Here is a 17,845-nt window from a genome sequence, read left to right on the forward strand (position 1 = left end):
GCAACTCTTCAACCGCTCGTGTAATCCGACTCTCCCTCGATAATACGGCCATGTACCGGAGATCGTCTCGACTCTGTTTGGTATGTAGACCTCGCCCTGTTTCAGCCCTCTGTCAACCTCAATACTCTAGACTTGTCCTTCAATGCCACTGGTGGCTGGATACAAAATCACGGTGTGTATCTATATCTGAACTCACTTAAAACCGAGCTAAGAGTCACGAGTTAATGGAACACTGATTTTTTTTTAATTTGACATGATAGGAGGGTTTGAAAACTACTTGAGACTTGAACAACTTGAGGTGTTGGATGTTTCTTACAACAATCTGAACAAGAGCAGCTTAAAACTATTGAGTGCACTTACTTCCCTTAATCTCAGAGGGAAGAAGAGTTATTTGTCGTGTGGCAAGGAGAATTGTATCCAACCCATGAGGCACGACAAAACATTCCTGTCCAAGGTAGGTTAAGTATATAAATGTAAAATAAAATCATATAGCGTCCAATTAAATATTCATTTCGAGTCATAAAGAATATTTTAAGTCAAAAAATATTCCTAACATTTTATTAAATAATTAATTTTATTTCTATTCTTTTTAAAATATTTTCCTTCTTAACATTTCATTTTGAAAAAAAAAAACTGTACTTTTCTAATTCTTCATGTCACGTGTCCAATGCAGAATTATCCGTTTTCGAAAAGCTGGGAAATCTGGATTTAAGTTTAAACAGGGTCGGAGGCAGCCCACTGACAGCACAAAGTAAGCAATCATAACATTTTATTATTATTATGGATATATCGTTAATGGTATATTAACTCACTTGATATTATTATTAGATTATTATTATAAAAATATAATTTTTATTATTTTTGTGTTTATGATTGTGAGGTAGAGTCATGATTAAATATAGACATAGTTGAAAATTGATTTCAATAATGCACCGAAAGTGTATTAGTTGGCAACAACGATAAAGTGCATTAGTTGACAGTAATGATTCAATTAAAGTTGACAACAATAATGTTGAAAAGTGGGATGGAAAAATTATACTTTTAGTCTCTATACTTTAGGATATTTATAAGATTAGTCTTTAAGCTTCAACTATAAATACTTAACCCATTTAGCTTCAAAACCATCCCAAATCATTCTAGCTTTTTCTCAATACTAGAGAATTTAGAGAGTTTTCTTAAGAGTTATTTTCTCATTTTTATCAAGAGAGAACTATCATTGTTTTCTCCTTGTTAGATCGAGAGAAGTTATAATTCATATTTTCCCATAGTGAAATTCTTCTACCATTACCCGTGGTTTTTACCCTATATTATTTAGAGGTTTTCCACGTAAAATTTGTGTCTTCTTTATCTTTATTTTCTCAAATTATCAGTTGCGATTTTGCTCTATCCGATAGTCGTATTCCGCAACAATTGGTATCAAGAGCCATATTAGAGTGTGTAATATCTACTTATTGTCTTTTTGGTTGCCACCAAAAGGTGGATCCTCCAACATAAGAAAGTAAGAAGGTATTACTCATTCTTTGAAGGTTCCAGAGAACTATTCACAATAGTGAAATAGTGGGAGCTATCCGTATTAGAAGCTATCCGTATTAGAAGTTATTGCAACGAAATTTGATATTAAAAAGTTCAATGGGAGAAATTTCTCATTGTGAAAATTGAAGATGAATATCATCCTGAGGAAAGACGGTTGTCTAGCAGCTATCAGTGAAAGGCCAGTAGATTTCACAGATGACAACAAATGGATAGAAATGGATGAGAATGTTATGGCAAACTTTCATCTAGCATTAGCAGATGAAGTGTTATAAAGCATCGAGGAGAAGAAAACAGCTAAGGAGATATAAGATCATCTCACCAAACTGTACGAGGCTACATCATTGCACAATAAAATTTTCCTTAAGAGGAAATTGTACACTCTCCGTATGCCAGAATCTACTTCAGAGACGGAACACTTAAACACACTGAACACTTTATTTTCTCAGCTTATATCCTTAAGCTGTAAAGTATGAGAACAAGAACGTGATGAACTTCTACTTCAAAGTCTACCGGATTCGTATGATCAACTCATCATCAACTTGACAAACAGTAATGTCACCAGTCTAGTCTTCGATGACGTTGCAGCTGTTGTTCTACAAGAAGAAAATCGGCACAAGAACAAGGAAGACAGACAAGTAAATCTACAACAAGTAGAAGCAGTGACAACAATGAGAGGTAGATCAACAGAACGTGGCTAAAGCAGCAGTCACAAACATGGTAGATCAAAGTCAATAAGCAAGAAGAATTTAAAGTGCTACAACTGTGGAAAGAAGGGTCACTTGAAGAAGGATTATTGGAGTCTAAATAAAAACTCCAATCCACAAGTCAATACCACAAACACTTCAGATAATGAAGATGATCTATGTTGTGAAGCGTCAACCACCGTGGAAGGTAGAAAGAGATTTGGAGATATATGGCTCATTGATTCAGGAGCAACATATCACATAACCTCAAGAAGAGAATTGTTTCATCATTATGAATCTGTCTCAGGAGGATCTGTGTATAGTTGCAATGATCATGCCTTAGAGATCGTTGGCGTGGGAACCATCAAATTGAAGATGTATAATGAAACAATAAAGTTGTTCGAGATGTGCGGCACATGAAAAGCCTAAAGAAAAATTTATTATCCTATGGATTGTTGGATAATAATGCAAGCATGATTGAAACACGAAAAAGAATCATGAAGGTATTCCGTGGAGCGCTTGTGATGATGAAAGGCGAAACGATAGCAGCAAACTTGTACATGCTGAAGGGAAAGACTTTACTAGAAGCAGAAGCCTCTGTTGCCTCATGTAGTTCAGATTATACAATGTTATGGCATCAAAAACTTTCACACATGTCAGAACAAGGAATCAAAGTCCTTGTGGAGCAAAAGTTACTTCCAGGCTTAACAAATGTATCACTTACTTTGTGTGAGCATTGCATAACAAGTAAGCAACACCGGTTGAATTTCAACAATTCAAATTCTACAAGCAAAAGTGTTCTAGAATTGGTTCATTCTGACGTATGGCAAGCACCATTTATATCCCTAGGCGGAGCAAAATATTTTGTCTCATTTATTGATGACTACTCCAGGAGATGTCGGGTGTATCCTATTAAGAAGAAGTCAGATGTGTTTTCCACTTTCAAAAACTTCAAAGCGCGGGTGGAACTTAATTTTGGAAATAAAATCAAGTGTTACAGAACAGATAATGGAGGAGAATACACAAGCGAAGAATTTAATGACTTTTGCATGAAATAAGGCATCAAAAGACAGTTCACAGTGACGAACACTCCTCAATAAAATGGAGTGGCAGAACGGATGAACAGAACATTGTTAGAAAGAACAAGAGCAATGTTGAGAGCTGCAGGCCTATAAAAATCATTTTGGGCAGAAGCAGTCAATACCGTCTGTTATTTGGTGAATCGAGCTCCATCAACTACAATAGAGCTGAAGATACCAATGGAGATGTGAACTGGTAAACCATCTGATTATTCAAACCTCCATGTATTTGAAAGTATTGTGTACGTGATGTACAACTCCTAAGAAATTTCAAAATTGGATCCAAAATTCAGGAAATGCAAATTCTTGGGGTATGCTGATGGAGTAAAGGGGTATCACTTGTGGGATCCCACTGCCCACAAAGTGATCATCAGCAGGGATACTATCTTTGCAGAAGACAAACTATAAAGAAAAGAAGACGATGATAGCGCTGAAAAGTCAGAGACTACACAGATACATGTGGAAAAGGAGTTTGAACAAGGAAATTCTTCGGAAGCACAACTAGCATATGATGAACAAGAACCAGAGAATTCTGAAGCTCCAACAACTCGTCAATTATATCGTGTGAGAAGAAGTCTCAATTGGCACTCAGATTATGTTATAGAATGCAATATTTCATACTACCTTTTAACAGAAAACGGTGAGCCATCAACATACCGGGAGGTAATAAACATCTCAGATGTTTCACTGTGGATGATGGCGATGCAAGAAGAAATTGAAGCACTTCATAAAAATAATACATGGGACCTTGTGCTACTACCAGAAGGAAGTAAGCCAATTGATAACAAATGAGTCTTCAAAATCAAGCGAAATGGTGATGATCAAGTTGAGAGGTATCGTGCAAGACTGGTGGTACATGATATGCTCAAAAAGAAGGTATTGATTTCAATGAAATCTTTTCTCTTGTGGTTTGACTAACAACAGTTCGAGTAGTATTGGTAATGTATGCTACATTGAACTTATATCTAGATAAGCTAGATGTTAAAGCAACTTTTCTTCATAGAAATCTTGAAGAATAGATTTATATGCTCCAACCTAAAGGTTTTGAAGAAGAATAAAAGAAGAACTTGGTTTGCAGATTGAACAAATCTCTAGACATGATGAACTCTCCAGAGAGTTCTGAAGCTAAAACAACTCGTCAATCAGATTGTGTGAGAAGCCGTCCCAATTGGCACTCAGATTATGTTATAGAAGGTAATATTGCATATTGCCTTTTATCAGAGGATGGTGAGCCATCAACATACCAGAAGACAATAAACAGCTCAGATGCTTCACTGTGGATGATGGCGATGCAAAAAGAAATTGAAGCCCTTTATAAAAATAATACATGTGACGTTGTGCCATTACCACAAGGAAGGAAGCCAATTGGTAACTTCAAAATCAAGCGAAATGGTGACGATCAAGTTGAGAGGTATCGTGCAAGACTGGTGGTCAAAGGACATGCTCCAGCCTGAAGGTTTTGAAGAAGAAGAAAAGAAGAACTTGGTTTGCAGGTTGAATAAATCTCTGTATGGTTGACTAATTCAGATCGGGTACTACAGAGGCGAGGGTTACCCTCCCAACCCAGTTTGCTTCATACACAATCGCCAAGATTCGAACCCCTGACCTTGCTTAAGGTATCTAGTGTCTCATCCTACTAGATCAACCGGTTGTTGGTATTATATTATCATTATTTAGTTCGCCCCATACTTGATTAAATATCTAATAAATTCTTATATTTCTTAATTTAAATACTTATTTTCACATTAACTAAAATACTATTATATTAAAATATATCGAATATAAAATAATTTTACAGGGTTCGAACCCCTTTAGTTTATAAGGAAGCTCCACCCCTAATGATTGGAAGGTAGTTATAATTTAGATATTACACCTAAAAAGAAATATTTGCGAAAAAGTTGTTATTTTTAGGGTAAATAAAATGACGAGGCAGTCTAGCCTAATAAACTTACTCCACCACATTTTTCTCTGTCCAGAGGTTATAAATTGTTCCTAAAGGTGCGACTATTTTGTGGGTTCTTGAATCTCCTTCTCGTCCTAGCTTGGTCATCTCATCAGTAATTCTGTTCCCCTCACGAAGGGTGTGTGCTGCTTGAATATCCCAATATTTCCTTATCACATCAGCTACGTAATATCATACCGTTGATTCAAGATCTTTTTAGCCAGTAGCTTGTAGGTGCTTTTAGACTTTCTTGTTGTCAGCCTCAATGATCATTTTTTTAATCCGAGTTCCCATGCAATTTTCATTCCTTCCAGGACTCCCCAAAGCTCCGCCTCTAGAACTGAGCATGTTATGATAGCCTTGTGAAAACCCATTATCCATTCTCCTTTTTCATCTCTAATCACTCCTCCACAAGCTGTTACTCTGTTTGGTCTGTTGGATATATAAACTGCAAAACTACACCGTTAGCACTGACTGAAAATATAAACAGTAATTAAAAGGAACAGATTCGTAAACCGTGTCATGGTATAACCACTGCCTTAGAAACGAATTCGCCCCGATATGTGTAATCGCTGTAGTAGGCGGACTGTCCCCCGAGGTTAACACGGTCGCTCTGAATTCCGTATACCCAAAATCGGAGTGGACTGCCGGTGGTATTGCTCTTCTTATCGAAAAGCACACAGAGAGAATATTTAGAAAACACTTGGAGAGTGAATTCTGAATGTTGAGACTAAGTTGAGAAGCTGAATATAGCTCTCTATTTATAGGCTAGAAATAGGTTAAAATCGTTCATAAAATTTCAGGATTAAATCTCTTCTTTGTAACAGCTGAAATGTCTAGATGAACCTGACTCAGTAATAGTCCAGGTTCATTGCATCATTATTCAGCTGTTATAACTCCCGAAATTAGATCATATAACCCTTGGAATTAAATCAAATAACTCCTGTAACTCTTGATATTAACAGCTTGTCCCCTTTGTACAAAGCTGGAAATCAGTCCAAATACATCTTAACGTTTTTGATTTAATTTAGGAAAAGCTGTTTAATTTCTGATAACTCTCATAAACCAGCTGTTATCATTTAAATTTAAACAGTCCTCAGCAACCTATAAATATCAGTTAAAATCTTTCACATTTTTCCATTTGTTTCTTTCAAAGAGAAATTCCTCAAGAATTTTCTTTAAAAAGATAGTATCAACGCGGACGTGTCGAAGACACGTATTACCACGACCAGGACCACGAGCCGAGCCGTGCCGTACCGAGCCGAGCCGAGATGGACGACGGCGGTGCGCGAGAGTCCCCCTTGTTCTCTTTCACTCAACAAGGAAGTGGGAAATCCAAACCATATATACCCATTCTCAATAGTATTTCCAATACTATATAGGATTGAGTATTACCAACATTCCCCCACTAATGCGAAAGAATTCTTCTGAAACTCAAAAACAAACTTTCCAGAAGAGCAATAGCGAGATTAGTTGCTTAAGCACTAGTGAACGTATCTAGAACTAGTACATAGTGATAATAAGCAATCCTTCTCTTAGATAAGTGAAACTAGTCTGGAACTTTCTAAGATGGGGGTAAACTCATAACACACAACTAACCCCTTCATCCACCTGAGTCCTCGATGTGTAAGATATATATATATATATACAAAAGTATATATTTGGCCATCTTACCTCAGGATTCTAGTAAGTGTGCTAGAAAAATGGCCCAACATTTTTCATAGAAGGCAGCTAACCCTTCTCACTTATATAGGTTATTTCATCAAGTTTATCTCGATATAAACCACCCTTAACAGGGATATGAAATAATTAAGAGCTTTTATAAAAGCTCAACCTCACAAAGAGTATGGTGACTTTCTTCAAGTTCATTATAAATGAACCACCCAAACTCTGGGCTAAGAAGTCTTTAAGAATAAATATTCAACCTCATTTATCGGAAATTCAATAAGTCCTTCTCACTAGAACCATCCAAATACTTGGATTTGAATTTATTAAGAGTTTAACAAACTCAACATTTCTGTTGGTAAGTTAATTATTTCCTTCTCACTTAGGAATACCCACTCAAATTGGGTTATGAACTTATTAAGAATAGATATTAAGCCAAAATTGGTAAATTCATCAAGTCTTTCTCACTAAGACCACCCAAAGCCTGGGATATAAATTTATTAAGAGCACTTAAGCTCATCCTGGGCATGAACATTATTCGTCATAGGGATAGGAAGTAGGAATGTGCACTATGAGTTTTTCCATGGTTTTATTTGACCACATGGAACTTAGATAACTAAGTTGGGTATCCACCATGAATTCCTCAACCAATGGGCTTGAGACCCATCCCCCTCGACGAATCTAGGACCAGCTTCCGACTTAACCCTTTGGTAAGCGGATCTGCTAGGTTCCTTTCCGACTTCACATACTCTAAAGAGAGCACTCCATTCTTTATTAAGTGTCTAATTGATTCATGTCTTATGCGAATGTGTCTTTTCTTACCATTGTAAGCTTGGTTCTTAGCCACACATATCGCAGCTTGTGAATCACACAACAATGAAACTGGAGGAGTCGGTCTTCCCCACAACAGAATATCTGCTAACAAGCTTCTGAGCCGCTCGGCTTCTTGCCCAGCTAGGTCAAGAGCTATAAACTCTGACTCCATGGTAGAACGAGCAATACAAGTCTGCTTTGATGATTTCCACGATATTGCTGCTCCACCCAAAGTAAAAACATACCCGCTCGTAGAGCTTACCTCATCATTATCATAAACCCAGTTGGCATCTCAATATCCTTCTAGTACCGCAGGAAAGCCAACAAACTCAAATTTCCAATCCAAAGTACCCTTAAGATACTTCAGTAAGCGTTTAAGAGCAATCCAGTGCTCACCACTCGGATTATGAGTATATATACTCAGTCTACTCACAGCATAAGCAATATAAGGCCGAGTATAGTTCATTAAGAACATTAAGCTCCCAATTAATTTAGCATAGTCAATTTGGGAAACGCTACTTCCTTTATTCTTAACTAGATGTATGCTAGGGTCATAAGGATTTCGAACAGGGACGACATCAAAACTGTCAAATTTATTTAGCACTTTCTCTATATAATGTGCTTGACATAAAGAAAATCCCTTCTCAATTTTGGTAACTTTGACTCCTAAGATTACATCTACTTCTCCCAAATCTGTCATCTCAAACTTAGTGGACAAGAAATTTTTAACTTTGTTAATGGACTCAATGTTAGAACTGAAAATCAACATGTCATCAACATAAAGACTTATGATAACACATTCAGTGTCAAACATCTTCGAATACACACAAACATCCGAACCATTCATAACAAAACCAAAACTAAGAATAGTTTTATGAAATTTCTCATACCACTGTTTAGGAGCCCGCTTAAGTCCATAGAGTGACTTTTTGAGTCTATAGACTTTGCCTTCCATACCAGGTGCTTTAAAACCTAGTGGTTGCTCCATGTAAATCTCCTCATCTAGATCTCCATTCAAGAAAGCAGTCTTAACATCCATTTGATGTACCTGCAACTTATGAATAGAGGCTAGTGCAAATAATGCACGAATCGTTGAGATTTTTGTAACGGGAGAGTATGTATCAAAGTAGTCTAAACCAAACCTTTGAGTGAACCCTTTGACGACTAACCTTGCCTTGTACCGCTGAATCGAACCATCTGGCCTTATTTTCTTCCGGAAGACCCATTTGTTGGAGATTGGTTTGAATCCCTTAGGCAAGTTAACTAATTCCCAAGTATGATTAGACATTATCGATTCTAGTTCATCATTAACATCGCTTTTCCAAAAACTAGCAGATCTTATAGTTTCTTCAAAAGTTTTAGGATCCTCATCTAATAGAAAATTTTGAGCTATAGGATCTGAAATGGAGTCTAAATCATTTATTTCAGAAATAAAGGAAGTAATAAAGTCTGGTCCAAAAGAGGTTTCAACTCTTTCCCTTTTACTTCTTCTAGGCTCAAAATCAATTTGTTTAGAAGACCTAGTAGGATTACTAGAAGAAGTTGATGGAATATATTCTATTTGTGTTTCAATATTTATTCTCGGTTCCTTTAAAGGAAAAGTATTTTCAAAGAAAACAACATCCCTTGACTCACAAATAGAATAGTCTTGTAAAAGCGTGAATCTGTATGCAGTACTACTCGTAGGATACCCTATAAACATTGCATCAACGGTTTTAGGTCCGATGGTGGACTTCTTAAAGTATGGCAAACCCACTTTAGCCAGACACCCCCCACACTTTCAGGTATTGTAAATTAGGAGCGTATCCTTTCCACAATTCATATGGGGTAGAATCTAATTTCTTATGAGGAACTCGATTCAAGATATGAGTTGACGATAGAATGGCTTTCCCCCACATGTTATCAGATAACCCTGAACTTATTAGTAAAGAATTCATCATCTCTTTTAAAGTTCTATTTTTCCTTTCAGCTACATCATTCTGTTGAGGAAAATAGGGGGCTGAAGTTTCATGAATTATGCCATTCTTTTCACAAATATCTTTTAAGAAATTAGATCCATACTCACCACCTCTATCAGATCTAACCCGTTTGATTCTCCTATCTAATTGGTTTTCAACTTCTGTCTTATAAATAAGAAAAAAGTTTTCAACTTCATCTTTAGTCCTCAGGAGATAAACTTTTGTATATCTTGAATAATCATCTAAAAAAAGTTATGAAGTAGTGTTTTCCTCCTTTACTTTCAGTGTTTCTAAAATCTGCTAGATCAGTATGAATAAGTTCTAACAACTCAGTCTTTCTATTAGAAACAGTCTTAAAGTGAGGTCTAGTATGCTTAGCTTCTACACAAATCTCACATTTGTTAAAGCTAGTTGTGTCTAGTTTAGGCAAAACATTCATATTTATTAATTTCTTTAAAGAATGAATATTCACGTGTCCTAATCTAGCATGCCACATATCAATGGATTCAACAATATAAGCAGAAGTGGTAGCTTTATTTTCATTAAATTGAGTTTCTATGACAAATAAACCATTGCTTAAAAACCCTTTCCCAACATAATCACCATTTCAGGAAAGTACAAGTTTATCTGCCTCAAAAACTAACTTAATGTCTGCCTTATTCAGAAGCCCACCACTTATCAAATTTCTATGCAAGGCATGTACATACAGAACATTATTTAAAGCCAGAGTTTTACCAGATGTCAGCTTGAGTAAAACCTTACCTTTGCCTAACACTTCAGAGTTGCTAGAGTTCCCCATGTACACACGTTCACATGCGTTTCCATCCTCGAATTCGGTGAAAAATTCATTCCTTGCGCAGAAATGCTTTGAAGCGCCAGTGTCAACAACCCATTCCGAACTGTTTTCCATCAGATTGACTTCTGAGACCACCGCAACAATGATCTCACCATCTTCTTCTACAACGTGTATCTGTGGCTTGTTTTCATTCTGGCGGTCTGAGCGGTGTTGGCATTGGTAAACTTTGTGGCCGGGTAAACCGCAGACATAGTACTTGAGCGTCTTTCCTTCAGGTTTGTCCTTTTCTGACTTCTTGAAGTTGGTAACCTTCTGAGGTTTCGTCTTTTTGTCTTGATTCCCACATTTCATGATCTTCTTAAATTTAGACTCAACCAAGTTAGCTCTAAAAGATAAATTACTCATAGAATTAGTAAGCTTATCTTTTAAACGGTTGGCTTCTTTAATCTTCATATGGCCCACGAGCTCTTCAAGCGAAAATTTTCTCTTTTTATGCTTAAGAGAGGTTCGGTAGTCAGACTAGGACTTGGGCAGCTTCTTAATGAGAACATTGGCTTGCAACACCTTGCACATTTGCATCCCTTCGGCGATGATGTCAGCGACTAGGTTCTCATAGTCATAGACTTGATCCATTATCGGCTTGTCATCAGTCATCTAGAATTTGAGCCATTCGCCGACAATGTACTTCTTGATGCCAACATCGTCTGCACCATACTTTTTATCGAGAGTATCCCATATTGCCTTGGCACTCCTTTCTCTAAGGAACATATCAAATAATTTATTTGACATGTGACTGAGCAGATGTCCTCACACCGTTTTGTTGTCTTTCTCGTATTTCTCGTAGGTAGTGAGCGCAACAGCGGCAGTTGCTAGGGCATCATCATTGAGGACCGCATCAGCATCATTACCGGTAACTGGGGTTGGCGGTATGGTAGGTGGTGGCTTGAGCAACACGTAGTCAAGATCAAGTAGCTCGAAGAATATCAGGATTCTTTGGGACCACCTTCTATAATTCTTTCCATCAAGTGCATCAAGCTTGGAAAGATCGGGTATCAATTTGCTCAAAGGTGTTGACATGATTGCAGTATATAGAATTCATTTCTAAATTGTTGGATATATAAACTACAAAACTACACCGTTAGTACTGACTGAAAATATAAACAGTAATTAAAAGAAACAGATTCGTAAACCGTGTCGTGGTATAACCACTATCTTAGAAACGAATTCGCCCCGATGTGTGTAATCGTTGTAGTAGGCGGACCGTCCCCCGAGGTTAACACGGTCGCTCCGAATTCCGTACACCCGAAATCGGAGTGGACTGCCGGTGGTATTGCTCTTCTTATCGGAAAGCACACAGAGAGAATATTTAGAAAACTCTTGGAGAGTGAATTCTGAATGTTGAGACTAAGTTGAGAAGCTGAATATAGCTCTCTATTTATAGGCTAGAAATAGGGTTAAAATCGTCCATAAAATTTCAGGATTAAATCTCTTCTTTGTAACAGCTGAAACGTCTAGATGAACTTGACTCAGTAATAGTCTAGATTCATTGCATCATTATTCAGCTGTTATAACTCCCGGAATTATATCATATAACCCCTGGAATTAAATCAAATAACTCCTGTAACTCCTAATATTAACAGCTTGTCCCCTTTGTACAAAGCTAGAAATCAGTCCAAATACATCCTAACGTTTTTTATTTAATTTAGGAAAAGCTGTTTAATTTCTGATAACTCTCATAAACCAGCTGTTATAATTTAAATTTAAACAATCCAGATGTGTCGAAGACATGTATTACCACGACCACGACCACGAGAAGTGTCGTGCCGAGTCGAGACGAACGGCGGTGGTGGCGGTGCGCGAGAGTCCCCCTTGTTCTCTTTGACTCAACAAGAAAGTGGAAAATCCAAACCATAAATACTCATTCCCAATAGTATTTCCAATACTACGTGGGATTGAGCATTACCAACATGGTCTACTCACGGATCCATCCGAGTTAAGCTTTAGCCAGCCTGGTGGTAGGGGTTTCCATATGATCTCTGATCGATCTTATCAAAAGAATGTATGAAAAATTTTCACTATCTAAACATCAAAGTAATAATTCATAAATGCAAAACACTAATAAACAAATAGTAAATCAATAGATTAATAAATTAGTAATAATTATTGATTAATAATTTACCATCTTTTTGTTATATGATAAAAAATAGTAATTATTATTTAGATTTTTTAATGAAATAATTTTTAAGTTAACTACTAAAACATTATAAAAATTAACGAAATACTTGTGAATTTATCGAATCAAATTAGATTTTACTCGCTTTAACTCATTAAAGTTTGTAGCTGAGTTCGAGTTCAAATTAAATCAACTTTAATCGAGCATTAACCAAAATTTACTTAATCAAATTCAAACACCTCACAAAATGCTCAACTCACTAATCACATGTGTCAATATTTCACTACTTTTTGGTCCACATTTGTTTATAGACTTGGCAACTTTTTTATTTTTAGTAAGGTATTACAATTTAAGTCTCATATCGTTAAATTATTAAAAAGAATCTAAATTTAGAGATTAATGTGGGCTAACAAAATTTTTTAGATATTAAATTAAAAAATATCAATTTCAAAGAATAAATAACTTTTAGCAAGTTCTCAAGTTCGAGTGCTTGTGTATGTAGAACATCCCTGCTGGGAGATTCACTCACCAAAACCATATGTGCAACGCGGGTTGGTATGGATTAATCAAGGCGATACTTTAAAACCGGAAGGACAACCAAAATAATATATATATATATATATATATATATAAATTTAATATCATAGAAAAAATTTATAATTCATAACTTTTAAAAACAACAAACTTTATTTCAATTTTAAACTATTAAAATTAAATAATTTAAACTGCAATTATTATTTAAAAAATCTTAAAATGAATAAATGATCAATTTGAAAGATTTAATATATTTCTGTTTATATATATTTCTGTTTATATATATATATATTTGTAATTCATCTCTACTCATGAGGTGAACGTGGATTTGATAACATGTTAAAAGAAAGAACGAATTAATTAAAAACTATCTTCTAATGATTAAGATATTAAGCTGCTCAATTGTTTTATCATTTTATGTGTGATTAGATTCTAAAATCTGTCTAAGCTTAAGAAGCTCAAGTACCTAAATCTGAGCCAGAATGCCATGAATAAAGAAAGTTTGAAGTTCTTGGGCCTACTTCCCTCCCTCCTCTACCTTGACCTATCGCTCAACAACATTGAAGGTCCCCTCACTGATATAGGTACGTCTGCACTTCCTTTTACACTTTAATTCGTAAAATAAAATTCGACCCGTCTCGATATTTGATGCTAGTTTTGACCCTGAACTATTTCGGTTCGTCGATGCAGTTGGCTAATCTAAAAACCTGGAGGTGCTTAACTTGTATTGGAATTACCTCTATGGAACTTTGCCCGTCCAAGGTATTCTAAGCCTAATGAATCTTTGGTATGCAATTTTTGTAGTAAGTGCTGCACAAATTTACGTTTCCTTTGGCAGAGCTGATGGGGTTTAGTAGTTTGGAGATACTAGATTTTAGCTACAATAACTTTGAAGGCTCCATCCCTCCAAGTATAGGGAACCTATCCACCCTCAAGGCCTTCTCCGTTGCTCATAATTTACTCGAGGGTTCTTTGCCGTCCGGTACGAGTTTCTCGACAGACTTATTGTTTTTTATTAATGTTACGGTCGATTGAGTCCTAACTCGATTGGTTTTCTCTTTGTCACAGGTTTGTGTGAATTGAAGAGACTACAAGAGTTGGATCTCAGCCAAAATCACTCTGGAGGAACCATTCCTCCTGTCCTATTTAATATCTATTGAGTTGTTAGATGCATCAGATAACAATTTTAATGGAACATTTTCAACGTCTTTGGTGCACAACCTCACGGCGGTATCTTGATTTTTGTTACAACGATTTCGAGGGTTTATTCTCGCTGAGTTCGATCGAAAATCACTCCGAGCTCCAAGTGTTTCAATTGATAAGCAACAATGGCAGGTTGCAGATTGGTACTGGGAGTCCTCCAGGGTGGTTTCCTTCGTTCCAATTGAAGGTTTTGGCACTATCCAACTGTAGTCTGAACAGTCATACCAATGTTGTTCCTAGCTTTCTTCGCCACCAGTTCGATTTGCGCATAGTTGAGTTGTGCGAAAGTTTTCCTGGTTGGTTACTCGAAAACAATACCAACCTTGCAACTCTGTTGCTAAGGAACAACTCTTTCTTCGGGGAATTTCAGTTACCTCCATTCGTTTTGATCAACACTGTTATGGTGGATGTATCGAGCAATCGAATTCATGGTCTTCCGATGAATATCGGAAAAATCGTTCCACATCTGGAGTATCTGGATTTATCCAGAAATGCTTTCGATCAAGACCTATTGCCCTCCATTGGTGACATGAGAAATTTGCAAGTTCTGGACTTGTCTTATAATAATTTCTCCGGAGAAATTCCCGAAGAACTGATCGCTGGCTGCGGTGATTTACGCGTTCTGATATTATCTGGTAACGAACTTCATGGACAGATTTTTCCCCAGCTCTACAACTTGAGTCAATTAAGAGTGCTGCAGTTGAATGACAATTACTTCAGTGTGAATATGTCGAATGTGTGACCAGAAGGAAGGCTACTAGGCAGACTTTATTTGTTGGACATTGGTTACAACTTCATGATGGGGAATATCGGTAGCTGGATCGGTAATGTGACATATCTGGACATACTCGTGATGCGGAACAATTATTTAGAGGGTCGGTTCGAGTGTGAAGCCGTTTCGCGTTCTTTGTATTATTTAGACCTGTCTCATAATCACTTTTCCGGTCCATTGCCTATATGCTCTCGGTTGCAGTATTTACACTTACAAGGGAACAGATTCAATGGATCAATATCAGATGCGTTTCTCAACACTTCACAACTTTTGGTGTTGAACCTCAAAGATAACGACCTTTCCGGGAACGTTCCCGATATGATCGGCTCGCTGAGTAGCTTGAGGGTTCTGCTGTTGAGCCAGAATCGCCTGACCGGTTTGATTCCAGAGGAATTATGTCGATTGAAACAAATAAGCATGATGGATCTTTCCATCAACTCCTTCTTCGGGTCAATTCCCTCCTGTTTCCGGATATCGGCTTCGGAAAGATCGAGCCTCGGTATTTCGATATTTCACATGAAAAAGTTTCTAATGAATGGGATTACACCACATATTTCAGATATGGAACTTTAAAGAAGGAATACAAGCTACATAGCACTGCTGAACAATCTGTTACACTTGTGGAAGTTGATTTCTTGACAAAACATAGATCAAGCACCTACAAAGGCAGCATTCTAAGTTTCATGTCGGGCTTAGATCTGTCATGTAACAATCTCTCCGGTCGGATCCCGAATGTGATCGGAAATCTATGCTGGATCCACACGCTGAACTTGTCCTACAACATGTTCACTGGACCGATCCCGAAATCTTTCTCCAATCTCACCCAAATCAAAAGCTTAGACCTCTCCCACAATGCTTTGAGTGGAGAAATCCCTTCGTCGCTGATCAATCTCTACTTCCTCGAAGTGTTCAGCGTGGTGTGCAACAACCTGTCGAGTAGAATTCCGGATTCAAAAGCTCAGTTCGGGACGTTTGATCGCAGCTGTTACGAAGGTAATCGATTTCTGTGCGGACAGCCATTGAACCAGAACTGCAGCACCGAATCACCACATCCCTCCGATAAAATCCGTGGATCAAAGTATGGAGAAATGGTATGGCATTGATGCTATAGTCTTCTACGTGACTTTTAGCATAACATACATCATTTTCTTTCTTACGTCCATTAGATTTTTTTCATTCGTTTATAGCGCAATAGTTTCAATTAGAATTTTTTTTTGTCCCTTTCTTCAGCCTATAAATAGGGAGGCTCCCTAAGCATCTCAACTCACACTTAACACTCATAAAACCTCTCAATCAAAAGCTTTCTAAGCTTCTTTTTCTCTATTGTTATCAGAAGAGCAATACCACTGGCAGTCCACTTCGATTTCGAGTCCACTTCGATTTCGGGTGTACGAATCTCGTAGTGACCATGTTAATCTCGAGGGACGATCTGTCTATTGCAGCGATTACACATATCGAGACGAACTTGTTTCTTTGACAATGATTTTCACCATGACACGGTGTCGGTTGTTCACTTGCTGATTATAATTTTTATTTGTCATGTCAGTGCTATTAGTGTGATTTTGTAGTATTCATTTCCTACCATGCTAATATGAAGTTTGCATTCATATTTTCCGCGAACGTGTGATCCTCGGTCGGCATAGAATGAGATTGTTAAATCAGAATTAATGGAGGAGTTCATCCGAATGGATTTGGTGCAATGTGATCACATGCAGAGATTGGGTATGTGCTACATGGAGACAAACATGGCTATGTCTGCAGGAAGCTGGTAGTTTAGTTTAATAGTTTTTCCCATTTTATATTCAACAAAAAGAAATTATAATACCAAAATCCAAAATTAGGTAACATAAAAACTACATTAATTCCAGTCCTTCAAACAAAACAAGTACCAAATCACCATCCCAACTAAGTGTCCCCGTTTATTTCAAAACATAGTTAATAACAACCAAACAACCAATTGGTTTAGTGGGATGCAATGTTTTCAAAACCGGACCGGACATTGAACCGGTGAAGGTACTGGTTCACTGGTTCAACCGAGTTCAACCGCGGTTGAACCGGATTTTATATAAAATAATATATTTTTTTAATTTTACATAATATTCAAAGCAATATTAATATATATGTAACACTTTTTTTAAGTTTACAATATTAAAAGGTATAAAAATATTACAAGACATAACATGTATAAATGAAAAATCATAAAATCAAGTGAAACAAAATGATTCAAATCAACTACAACATAATATTTAAGGCAAAACATATTAAATAATAAATATAATTATATAACTATAATCAAAAAAATAAAATTGGGGTTTAAAAAAATCATAACAAATGATGTCATTTGGTTTAATTGTTTAAAAAAAAAACAATCTCACATGGCTAAGAAACATAGAAGAGTATCCCAAAAGTTTAAAGAGAAAATATGAGAACAAAACAATCTCACATGGCTAAGAAACATAGAAGAGCATCCCAACTTACTTCTATAAATAATAGAGGTAATTTGACATTCAAAATCATGGAGCCTTTTGGTGAGCACAAAGCGAACTATTCTTTCGCTTCAATTGAGCTCAAATTTTAGGCTTCAATCGAACTTCTAAATTTTTTTTTGAGTTCGAGCCTTTTCGATTTAAAGTTTTAATATTATATTTCGAGTTGATAATTTTTAGCTCATGAGTTTTTGAGTCGAGTTGAGTT

General features: G+C 36.6%; 1 protein-coding gene and 2 long non-coding RNA genes across 3 annotated transcripts; all 3 read left to right on the top strand.

The window, feature by feature from the left end:
- Window positions 1-405: 405 nt before the first annotated feature.
- Window positions 406-13,752, top strand: LOC120143426. The gene is made up of 3 exons (XR_005517934.1): window positions 406-454; window positions 674-751; window positions 13,606-13,752. It is a non-coding gene; the product is annotated as an uncharacterized LOC120143426 (long non-coding RNA).
- Window positions 13,753-13,864: 112 nt separating this feature from the next.
- On the top strand, window positions 13,865-14,925 carry LOC120143427. The gene is made up of 3 exons (XR_005517935.1): window positions 13,865-13,938; window positions 14,015-14,158; window positions 14,245-14,925. It is a non-coding gene; the product is annotated as an uncharacterized LOC120143427 (long non-coding RNA).
- A 253-nt stretch (window positions 14,926-15,178) lies between these two features.
- On the top strand, window positions 15,179-15,724 carry LOC120143357 (receptor-like protein 45). The gene has a single exon (XM_039157700.1). The coding sequence runs from the start codon at window positions 15,179-15,181 to the stop codon at window positions 15,722-15,724; it is 546 nt and encodes a 181-aa protein (XP_039013631.1).
- Window positions 15,725-17,845: the final 2,121 nt, after the last annotated feature.

Source organism: Hibiscus syriacus, unplaced genomic scaffold (assembly GCF_006381635.1).
Source record: "Hibiscus syriacus cultivar Baekdansim isolate YM2019G1 unplaced genomic scaffold, ASM638163v2 tig00110847_pilon, whole genome shotgun sequence".
In the NCBI taxonomy this organism is placed as follows: domain Eukaryota; kingdom Viridiplantae; phylum Streptophyta; class Magnoliopsida; order Malvales; family Malvaceae; genus Hibiscus; species Hibiscus syriacus.